This window comes from Lycorma delicatula, chromosome 4 (assembly GCF_047948215.1).
Source record: "Lycorma delicatula isolate Av1 chromosome 4, ASM4794821v1, whole genome shotgun sequence".
In the NCBI taxonomy this organism is placed as follows: domain Eukaryota; kingdom Metazoa; phylum Arthropoda; class Insecta; order Hemiptera; family Fulgoridae; genus Lycorma; species Lycorma delicatula.
In genome coordinates this window covers 150,626,938-150,639,417 of record NC_134458.1, presented here as the reverse complement: position 1 = coordinate 150,639,417, position 12,480 = coordinate 150,626,938, and the positions used below count along the sequence as shown (strand labels likewise).

Here is a 12,480-nt window from a genome sequence, read left to right as displayed (position 1 = left end):
ACCACAAAGTCTTGATTTGATGCCAATGAATTACTTCTTTTGGGAGTACATAAACAACTTTGTATACCAAGAAAAAATTCAGTCACTTGACCACCTATGCTAAAGAACAACAGCAACCATGAAAGCGATTTCTGCCTACAAGCTCTCCAGAGCATGAAAAAAGGAGGATTATTGGTTTGATGTCTGCAGGGTAGTAAAAGGTACTCATATTGAGTTATAGTAAGAAATAAAATAAATCTTTAAATTTTGTACTTTCATGTAATAAAACACATACTTGTACAATTGTAATTCTAAATCTAATAAAATAGATTTAATTTAGAACCATGGAGTTCTTTTTCAGACACCCAGTGTGTATGATAGATGCTAAAACAAAAAACATTATGGGCAATTTGTTATGAAATACAAGTTAGTCCTGAAACTGACTTTTCTTAAGAGAACAAAAATCTAATGTTAGGCTTACTGAGGAAAATGAGGAAAGAATTGGTTTCCAGTTATTTTCTTCACTGACTTAAACAGATTGTTAGACATCAGCATACTGAGTAACTGAAATGCAAGAGAAGTTCAATTTCATAAGTTATATCATCATTCTGTTCACCACAGGGACATTGAACATCATTACTCTCAGAGAAAGAAAGTCTGACTAGTGCCTCTTGTACTTCAGGTACTTAACTTTAATTATAGCAATGAGAAATACTGGGAAAAGTAATGTTAAGCAACATACCTGTTGAGAAATAATGCTACTTAAACGTTGTTTCTACTCAGCAGAGAAATACAAGATGCTAACTACAATTTTATATGGACTTAATATTCTTAAATAATATTAAAATTGTAAACATGCTAAGTTTGAAAAAAATTATCCTTATGAATCTAACAGACAAGTATGGTAGCTGAATAAACTCTGAAAAGATCTTCTAAAAAGCATATCTCCATAAATTTAGTAAATGAATAATTTCATTGAATTCTTTTACTTTTTCAAGAGAATAAAATGTGCTGGAAAAAAATCAAACTTATTGTAAAACACATAAAATGTTTAAAATATTAACAAGCATAGTCCATAATTGAATTAGAGAGGATAAATTGTTTGTAGCTAATTAGAGAATTTATTCATAAAGACAACCTTTAAAAGCTATGTCAGTGAAGCAATTGAAAGAATATGAAACCCTAGTTTATCATTAAATAAATAGTCAGTTTGGGAAAATAAGATGAAAAAGAAAACATCATAAATTATTATGTTGTAATATGACTCATATTTTTACTAGTCACTTAAATGAACATTATGGACCTTATTGATTTATAAACTGTGATCACTGCTTTAACATTTCTCTAGCTGCTTAATCCTGTTGTGCTTAATGTCTTTAAGTGTGTGTCCTGTTTCCATGAGGTGATTTGAAAAATCTGAATCTGTTACAGTTTGTAGTGCCTGTAAATGTTACTTGCTATTTTGTAATGTTACTTGTAAATTCTGTGTTAATTTGAGTAACTGCAAATTTTAACATATAGCATCTAAAAACAAAGGTCTCAGACACTTGAACAATATGAAATTTATGAACATATAAAATTCTGATAAAAGCAACATATTAAACAAATAACATAGCGTAGATTGAAAACATTATTTAATTATTTACTTAAAGGGTTTCCTGACAACTTTAAAATGGATGGAATTAACAAATGCACCACTGGGATATCCAGTGAAGAAGGTGCACGCAGCTATTTAGCTTCAAAAAGTCCTCTGGAAAATAAAATTTCATTATTTTGAAAGCAAGTTCAATAATTTTAATGCTTTATTACATTTCATCATGCTGTTCATTGAAATTACAGTAATTATAAATTAATTATGACTCACTTTTTGATACCTGGAAATTTTCTTCTGAAATGTGAAGTATAGAATTATAATGCAGTTCCTTTCTCAACAGTGTTGCAGATGGCACAGTTGTTAACAGTGCTCATCCTGAAGTAGTCAGAAAAGTTCTTTATCATGTGGTCAAATAGCACATTTGGTTTGTTATATTTGTTTATTTATTATGTTTTAAAATTTAGAGTATTGTAAGTTTCAAATCGTTTCCAGGTTTTTATGTGTTATGAATATAATTTACATGTTGTTTATATCTCTGCATATGTAATTAGTTTCTACAATGGGATTGCAAAGGTTTATTCTGTTGATGTGTGTAGTACTTTAATGTGTTTTCTACATTTTGTGTAAATATGCACTCTGTCTGTCCAAAAGTGAAATCAATTAAGTTTATATTATACTCTCTGGAAACATATTCCACGTTTTCTTTATTTTAAAAAATAAGTCATTAATTTATTTCTTATAAAGATTTTAAACCCCATTTTTTCATGCGTAAGACCAAGAGTTAAATTTGTAGAGATAAAAATTAATAACCAATTTATTTATATTTGAAAAATCACAAAAAAAAACTGTGATTTTATTCTGGAAAAATTAAATTCTTGTATGCAATGTATCACTTATGAAGGATAACTGTACATCATTGAAAACCAGCTTAAAACAATTATAAATATTTTTTACTGAAAAATATACAATATCTTTCTTTTTAATTTGTTTTTTTGTTTAAATGAAAAATGTATGAAAAAGAAAAACTTATGAATGGGGTATGTCCATATTTTTCATTTATGGAAAATACTGCTTGGCAATTGCTTTCCCCATACAATCTAATTTTGAAATGTAAAGGAACATATTTCCTATTTCATGAAAATTGGACTCAAAATTCAAATTGTTAGAGATCTTGTTTTACTTGGGCTATTTAAAATAATCTCTAATTGTGTTCTTAGCTAATAAAAAAATAATAGTTTATTTTTTTTTATAAAAACCATATTGTAATTCTGTGCTATTCTAATGTAATATAATTTGATTATATATTGCAAATATTTATTATTATCTGATTACATAAAAATAAAAACAAAGTAAAAGTAACTGAATATTCACAGAATATTTAAATAATTTTATATAAAAATGATTTATCAATAACAGTAATATACTTAACTGTATTGCTAAAAGCTGTAATGTTTTTTAACAGCTTATTTTAACAGTCCATTTTGGGTATTTATGTACAGTAAAAGTTTATTACACACACACACACACACACACACACACACACACACACACACACACACACACACACACACACACACACACACACACACACACACACACACACACACACACACACACACACACACACACACACACACACACACACACACACACACACACACACACACACACACACACACACACACACACACACACACACACACACACACACACACACACACACACACACACACACACACACACACACACACACACACACACACACACACAATATACATACACATCTGCTTGGTTTTTTTAATTAAGCATATCTAGGTATTTAAGTTGTCAATGAACTTTTTTAATAAAAGAAGATTTCAAAACCTGGGAACAATTTTCTAAATTATAATAACAAATTCAACATGTAGGCATAACTGATACTTTAATGTTAATAAATAGCCTAGTAAGTAACATCCTAGGAACAGAATATGATTACATTTAAAAACTATTTATTCATTTCTTTGTTTCTCACATTTAGTGATCACAGAAATATCTGCTTCAACAGACTGTGTAAAATTACACAAGTTAGATTAGAAAAAAAAATAAATTAATAAAATATAGAGTAGCAGTACACACTGTAAATAACATCACATTTGAAAAAAATGTGACCTTAAATGAATAAATTTTAAATTGTATTAAATAGTTGAAGATTAAATATTTAAATGTGAATTTAAATAAAATTAACTATTTTTTCAATGTCACCACTCATTGTTTTAAAGTTTTCAAACCATTTAAAAAAAAATTATCCTCTTTTTAGAAACAAATTGAAAGTATATGTTTTTAAAAATACATTCAAATATTCTTCAAGAAGATCTTTACATACATAATAGTCCTAAAAAGATCTTTTTGAAGCTCCTTTGCATCTATAATAGTTAGAAAGTAAATTGATCAATTTTGTTTTTAATAATTATAACAAAATATTAGTATGATAGTAATATATTTTCATACAAAGATCTTCATTATTTAACTTATGATTTTTAAACATGATAAGGATGTGAATGGTAGCCTGAAAGAAATGCTGAAATATATACGATTTTATATTAAACAAATAAAAAAAAGATCAATGAAAAGTAATTCATGAAAAAATTAATTTCAAATTATCAATAATAAAAATCACAAATTTTGAAAGAAATGGTAAAGATAAGAAAAGAAGAATATTCATCTAATTATTTATTAATTAAACTCTTAAATCTATAATTATACAATAGGTACAATTAATAATATATTTACAAGAAATTATAATACATAAAGACAGGTAGTAAATGTTACAAAAAAGAAGTAAAAAGGAGAAAAAAATGTCAGAAACCTAACCTTTTCTCACATATGAAGATTACTTGTAATTCACGTCAGTGTAATTATGTTACAAATTAGCACAATGACAGTAATACTTCAGTATCTATGATTTTAAGCTTCCTGTATGTTATATTTTATTATAATTATTCAATGAATATTTTATATACAATTTCTGATTTCTTCAAAGAAAATAACAAAATATATCAGATCTTTTTGCTTAAAGGAAGATAATACTGAAAGATAATAAATCTTTTTTGAATAGAATTAAAATTCCTTGACTGTTATATGGTAAGAGTATAAATGTGTGGGTACAGGATAATTAGTAATGGCCTAACTGAAAAACTCTTGGTATAGTAATACTAGATTAATGGAAAAGAAATCAGTATTTCAGCATGACAGATCATATACCCATTTTTACTTAAAAAGGTAAGATGTAAGTGTAGTAATAGAAGGATTGGGAGGGTCCTTGTTTTCCCTGATAAGTAATTCTGTCTCAGATTGGGCTTCTTCTACACTAATGAATAGAAAACAGAGACCTGGATGGTTCTGTAATCCATGTATACCATGAAAACACACCACCAGTTGCATCATCAATAACATCAAATGATGGCAGGGTGAAAATAACAGTATCACTGCTAAAGGCTGCTACAAGAGTGACTGAAACTATTATGAAGTGAGTTTTTAAACTCTGTACTTAATAAATTTGGTTTGCTAAGGTCAGTAGGGACTAAACTGGGATAAATTTTCAGATTTTCCAGATCTTCTCCAGAAATGTAATCCAGATCTTTGATGTAACAAGTGAGTGCATGCTACCACCTATGCCAACAGGTCAGTCATAAATTTAAAAATTTGTATTTCATTCAAAATTTACCTTCAGACATTCATCTGCTTGAACAAAATAATCTATTGTGTTATGTTATCAAAATGTTAAAGAAGTTCTTCCAGATATTTTTTACCAATATAATAATATTATTATTTATGATAAATGCCTGCAATAATGATGGTCATGCAATAATAGATATCTACAAAAGTAAATCATATTATAATTTAATATCAATAACAATAAAAGAAACCAGTAAAATGCTTTGTAAAATTAAACTTACTGTCTTCTGGAGTATTATCAAAAGGATAATTCGCAACTAATGAGCCACCATGCAAACTAGCAGATAGTACAAATGTATTATTTTTTAACCATCTTTTTACAGCATAAGTTTCGGGTTGAACAGGTCTTGTATTTCGTCGAAAGAAGTCTGGGAAATTACGATTGAGATCCATTCCTTTAACATTGTCCCTAGAACAAAATAAAACATCTTTATTAAGAACGTATGTTAATTAAAATAATGTAAATGAAAATTTTTTTAAATGACTGTAATAATTTGTAGAGGTCAATCAATATCTTGCTGGTCCTGAATTCAATTTCAGTAAAGATATGAAACATTTTCATCATCTCATGTCAATACAATCCATAAAAATGTGATGTGGACACCACATGACTTCCTTGTATGGCTATTAAAAAATTACATATACAAATTTTTTGCTGCACTTCATTTAAACTTATTTCATTTGAAAGTGAGATACAATCCTCCAATTCTTTAATAAAATGGAAGTACACAATTGCATTTTGGTGGACACAACATGCATCATATTTTTTTGTAGTGTCCGTATCAGCATTTTTTATATTAGTTTACATATTAATTTTGTTTCACATCACTCAACTAGTTATGTGGTGAAAGTGAGAATGTGTCAGATTCATAACCATGAACACACCAGTTTGAATCCAACTTCATAGACATATATTTTTTTTGACTTTTTTAAAAATTTAAATGTATTGATTTATTAATAATAATTAACTTCTGTCAAAATTGTTCAATTAAAATGAAAAGTACATACAATTTTATTTCACTAATAACTTCAGATTTTTTCATACTTTTTTTTATTGTTATTATTGAATTATTATTTATCGGAAAACTTTTTTTACAATCAGAGATTAATAATTAATAAATCAGTATATTTAAATTTAAAAAAAAAATATACATATGAAGTCGGATTCAAACTGATGTGCCTTCCCCTTGTAAGATACAAATATTTCATTAATTACAATTTTATTTGGCTATAACTATAGAATCAATGAAAATAAGAATCACTTATGATATATTATTGAAAGCTCTCAATGAGGGCATATTACTGCAGTTAATAAAAAATTCAAAACCCAAATTTTTTGGAATTTGGGCGTTTTTAGACACTTTTGGTCCAGTAAATTGCAATCAAAAGGGGAGGTGCACAACTATGTGTTACAACAGTCCTAAATCCAAAATTTCAACATCCTACGTCTAATTGTTTTTGAGTTATGCAAGATACATATGTACAGATGTCATGTTGAAACTAGTCAAAATTTATTCAGGGATGGTCAGAATGGATGGATATTTCTGATGAAATCGGAAAACCAAAATTTGTCGCAATCACAATACTTACTTCCTTTATAAGGAAGTAAAAATTAATTATAAATTAAAAAAATTTGTTGGTTTACTGGTGCAATCTTTTTTTTGTTTTGTTTAGTAAATTCCATTTGAATGAATGATAACAGGTGCATGGATTATAAAGGAATAAATAAATAGTATAATCCTATTAGACATACTACCATTCCTCCTCTATGAATCATGAGACCTTGCCGTTGGTGGGGGGCTTGAGTGCTCAGGGATACAGAGTAGCTGGACCGAAGGTGCAACTATATCGGAGAGGTATCTGTTGAGAGCCAGACTAAGGAATGATTCCTGAAAGAGGGCAGCAGCTCTTTCAGGAGTTGTTAGGGGCATGAGTCACAATGACTTAAATGGCCATATCAACATCACTCAGTCCTCTGAGTACTGCGCAGCTGAAAGCAATGGAAAACTACAGCTTTTTTTTTTTCCAAGAAAATGTGGCTCTCTGAATTTTCACATAATAATAATGGAGGTGCCTTCCTTGGTAAAATATTCCGGAGGTAAAATAGTCCCCCATTCGGATCTCCAGGTGGGGACTACTAAGGAAGGGGTCACCAGAAAAGTAAAAAATAACATTCTACGAGTCGGAGCGTGGAATGTTAGAAGCTTAAAAAAGGTTGGTAGGGTAGAAAATTTAAAAAGGGAAATGGATAGGGTAAAGGTGGATATAGTAGGAATTAGTGAGGTTCGGTGGGAAGAGGAAGGCGACTTTTGGACAGGGGACTTTAGAGTAATTAACTCAGCGTCAAATAATGGGCAGGCAGGAGTAGGTTTTGTGATGAACAAGAAGATAGGGAGGAGAGTGGAGTATTTCAAGACGCATAGTGATAGAGTCACTGTAATAAGGATAAAATCAAAACCTAAACCAACAACGATTGCTAACGTCTATATGCCTACACGCGCCTATGATGATGATGAGGGAGAGTGTGTATACGAAGAGATTGATGAAGCAATTAAACACGTAAAAGGAGATGAAAATTTAATAATAGTTGGAGATTGGAATGCAAGCATTGGAAAAGGCAAGGAAGGAAATATAGTGGGTGAATACGGGCTGGGCAAAAGGAATGAAAGAGGGGACCGACTTATAGAGTTTTGCACGAAGTATAATTTAGTAATTGCCAACACCCAATTTAAAAATCATAATAGAAGAATATACACTTGGAAAAAGCCAGGCAATACTGCAAGGTATCAGATAGATTACATCATGGTAAAGCAAAGATTTAGAAATCAACTCTTTGACTGCAAAACTTACCCTGGAGCAGACATTGATAGCGACCATAATTTGGTGATAATGAAATGTAGATTGGGGTTTAAAAACCTGAAGAAAAGGTATCAGACAAATTGGTGGAATTTAGAGAAGCTTGAGGAAGAGGAGGTAAAGAAGATTTTTGAGGAGGACATCGCAAGAGGTCTGAGTAAAAAAGATAAGGTAGAAAATGTAGAAGAAGAATGGGAGAATGTTAAAAAGGAAATTCTTAAATCAGCAAAAGCAAACTTAGGCGGAATAAAGAGAACTGGTAGAAAACCTTGGGTTTCAGACGATATATTGCAGCTGATGGATGAATGTAGAAAATATAAGAATGCTAGTGATGAAGAAAGTAAAAGGAACTATCTGCAATTAAGAAATGCTATAAACAGGAAGTGCAAACCGGCGAAAGAAGAGTGGATTAAAGAAAAGTGTTCAGAAGTGGAAAGAGAAATGAACATTGGTAAAATAGACGGAGCATACAGGAAAGTTAAGGAAAATTTTGGGGTACATAAATTAAAATCTAATAATGTGTTAAACAAAGATGGTACACCAATATATAATACGAAAGGTAAAGTCGATAGATGGGTGGAATATATTGAAGAGTTATATGGAGGAAATGAATTAGAAAATGGTGTTATAGAGGAAGAAGAGGAAGTTGAGGAGGATGAAATGGGAGAAACAATACTGAGATCTGAATTTAAGAGAGCATTAAAAGATTTAAATGGCAGAAAGGCTCCTGGAATAGACGGAATACCTGTAGAATTACTGCGCAGTGCAGGTGAGGAAGCGATTGATAGATTATACAAACTGGTGTGTAATATTTATGAAAAAGGGGAATTTCCGTCAGACTTCAAAAAAAGTGTTATAGTAATGATACCAAAGAAAGCAGGGGCAGATAAATGTGAAGAATACAGAACAATTAGTTTAACTAGTCATGCATCAAAAATCTTAACTAGAATTCTATACAGAAGAATTGAGAGGAGAGTGGAGGAAGTGTTAGAAGACCAATTTGGTTTCAGGAAAAGTATAGGGACAAGGGAAGCAATTTTAGGCCCCAGATTAATAGTAGAAGGAAGATTAAAGAAAAACAAACCAACATACTTGGCGTTTATAGACCTAGAAAAGGCATTCGATAACGTAGACTGGAATAAAATGTTCAGCATTTTAAAAAAGTTAGGGTTCAAATACAGAGATAAAAGAACAATTGCTAATATGTACAGGAACCAAACAGCAACAGTAACAATTGAAGAACATAAGAAAGAAGCCGTAATAAGAAAGGGAGTCCGACAAGGGTGTTCCCTGTCTCCGTTACTTTTTAATCTTTACTTGGAACTAGCAGTTAATGATGTTAAAGAACAATTTAGATTCGGAGTAACAGTACAAGGTGAAAAGATAAAGATGCTACGATTTGCTGATGATATAGTAATTCTAGCCGAGAGTAAAAAGGATTTAGAAGAAACAATGAACGGCATAGATGAAGTCCTACGCAAGAACTATCGCATGAAAATAAACAAGAACAAAACAAAAGTAATGAAATGTAGTAGAAATAACAAAGATGAACCACTGAATGTTAAAATAGCAGGAGAAAAGATTATGGAGGTAGAAGAAATTTGTTATTTGGGAAGTAGAATTACTAAAGATGGACGAAGCAGGAGCGATATAAAATGCCGAATAGCACAAGCTAAACGAGCCTTCAGTAAGAAATATAATTTGTTTACATCAAAAATTAATTTAAATGTCAGGAAAAGATTTTTGAAAGTGTATGTTTGGAGTGTCGCTTTATATGGAAGTGAAACTTGGACAATCGGAGTATCTGAGAAGAAAAGGTTAGAAGCTTTTGAAATGTGGTGCTATAGGAGAATGTTAAAAATCAGATGGGTGGATTAAGTGACAAATGAAGAGGTATTGCGGCAAATAGATGAAGAAAGAAGCATTTGGAAAAATATAGTTAAAAGAAGAGACAGACTTATAGGCCACATACTAAGGCATCCTGGAATAGTCGCTTTAATATTGGAAGGACAGGTAGAAGGAAAAAATTGTGTAGGCAGGCCATGTTTGGAATATGTAAAACAAATTGTTGGGGATGTTGAGGGTATACTGAAATGAAACGACTAGCACTAGATAGGGAATCTTGGAGAGCTGCATCAAACCAGTCAAATGACTGAAGACAAAAAAAAAAAATAAAATAATCCTATTTTACCTTCCTCTACTTGGTCCACATACTCCTTCTCTAGCTACTTCAAATCCGTCTGGATTTAAACTTGGTAATAGATGTATTTCTGTGTTATTTAGTAACCACTGAATGTATTGATCACCATTAATATAACTCTCCACTAAATACTGAAATATAATTCAAACAAAATATTTATTAATTTACTAATATACACGTTTTTCCCCCTTTTTTGTTACATGCCTCATGTTTATATGCAAAATAATGAAATTTTAACTTTATATAATGTGCTGTAACTAACTTGTCTAATTTGTTAAAAATTTTGTAATATATTAAAGTGTAAAAAGTTAATAAATAGTATTTCATTTGAACAATCCAGAATAAAAGTTGAAATTTGGTTCAATTTTAAAATGATGTACAATTATGCATTCGTGGATGTTTATATCTGTGTGTGAAATTGTAAACATTAAAAAATATATGCATATGAATAAAGAACAATAATAAACTTGATAGTCAATTTATTCATTTATTTATCTTTTAGAGTAAATTTAAGATAGCACATATTTTAACTGAAATGTTTTATGAAATAAGTGTTATATACATGAACTTTTTTTGTGTATAGATTCAGCTGTCTGGTCAAACTAGATTAATATTTTTCTACAAACATAACATTAAACATTTTTAATATTAATAACTCTAACATAATGATATCTTAAACTCTAAATATTACAAGAAAAATTCTCATTTCTTACAAACTAGTAATTTAACAAAAATTAATTCCATAATTGAAAAACCAGTTGAAGATAAAAAATAATCAAAGTAAAAATTGATATTTTATATTCAGTATTTGTAAATACAGGTACAACTGTTTAAGAAGGTAGTTAAATACTAAGTAATAATATATTGTTGCATGTACACAACACTAAACCATTTTTTAGGTTTCACTGAAGGTCTTAAACAGGTGAGTGATAAAATTATTGCTCTAACTTTAAGGAATATATATATAATTATTCGCTATTAAAATCATGCAAAAAAATATTAGTGTACAGTTTTATGAATTAATAATTTAGAAGATAATAACAATACCACCTCAATCATATGAAGAATAACTTCACGTCCAGCTGGCTCATTACCATGTATATTTCCGATGACCTTGACATGAGGTATACCAATTTGTGAAGAATTTTGAATCATATTATGTACTTTAACAACCCACAGTTCTCGATCTAGAACAACAAACCCTCATCATTTATGTTGTAATATACAAGGACAATAATGTCATGAATGATGTCAGTTAATTTAATGGTTATAATATACTATCAAATCAATATTAACTAGATTAACATAACATCGTCAACAAAAATGATATTTATTTTATTAAAACTTTAAGTGTTAACATGTGATAGGGACATATTCATGAATTTAATTTTTAAATGTCTTTTTAAAAAACTTTGAATTTTCTGGCTATATACATTTAAAATATGTATCAATAATAAATCAAATTAAATAAAAATATCACTTACTGCTTATTTTTACAAAATTCACATTAGTACTTTCGTGGTGCACACCGCTTTATCAGATGTATTAAAAAAAAAAAAATAGGATGTTACCCCTTCTTAGTGAGATTGTTAAAAATCTAATCTTAAGTAAATCTATCTTAAATTTTAACAGTCTGAATAAGAAGGGTAACATCCTTTTTTTTTTTATTTTAAAACATCTGATGAAGCAGTGTGCATCATAAAAGTGCTAATGTGAATTTTTAAACAGAATAAGCCATGAGTGATATTTTTATTTTACTTTATTTATTATTGATAATAATTATTTTATATTGCTACAGTGCTATACTTACCCAGTAAAAAATATTATTAAATATCTTCTTAGATTGTGTAGTTAGGGTTACTGTCATTATTAAATAAAATACGTTGAGCAATTATTTATAAATTATAGGTTCATTCAATGAGTCTTCAAATTCAAAATATGCCAATACTCCAACAAGATTGCTTACAAATGGAAGTTGAAGTGTTCCAAAGTCAATGAAACCAACTAATATTTTTTGAAGTATCCTTTCTTCCAGGAAATAGTCTGATCTTTTAAGGAAGTTTCTATGTTTTATTAAAGAAAACTGGATTAAAAGAACTAGAAGTGTATGATATTACAAAAAAAAGTGAAATACAAA

The 12,480-nt window shown here is 29.4% G+C and overlaps 1 protein-coding gene across 7 annotated transcripts in view; it reads right to left on the bottom strand.

The window, feature by feature from the left end:
• LOC142323955 (carboxypeptidase D-like) overlaps positions 1-12,480 on the bottom strand; it is a 103,488-nt gene that overhangs the window by 18,281 nt on the left and 72,727 nt on the right. For all 7 annotated transcript variants that reach the window (XM_075364371.1, XM_075364364.1, XM_075364368.1 and 4 more), the window contains exons 3-5: positions 11,394-11,530; positions 10,335-10,474; positions 5,509-5,696 (exon numbers count right to left, since the gene is read on the bottom strand). In XM_075364371.1, the coding sequence (XP_075220486.1) occupies positions 5,509-5,696; positions 10,335-10,474; positions 11,394-11,530 (465 nt within the window). The remainder of the gene's footprint in view (positions 1-5,508; positions 5,697-10,334; positions 10,475-11,393; positions 11,531-12,480) is intronic.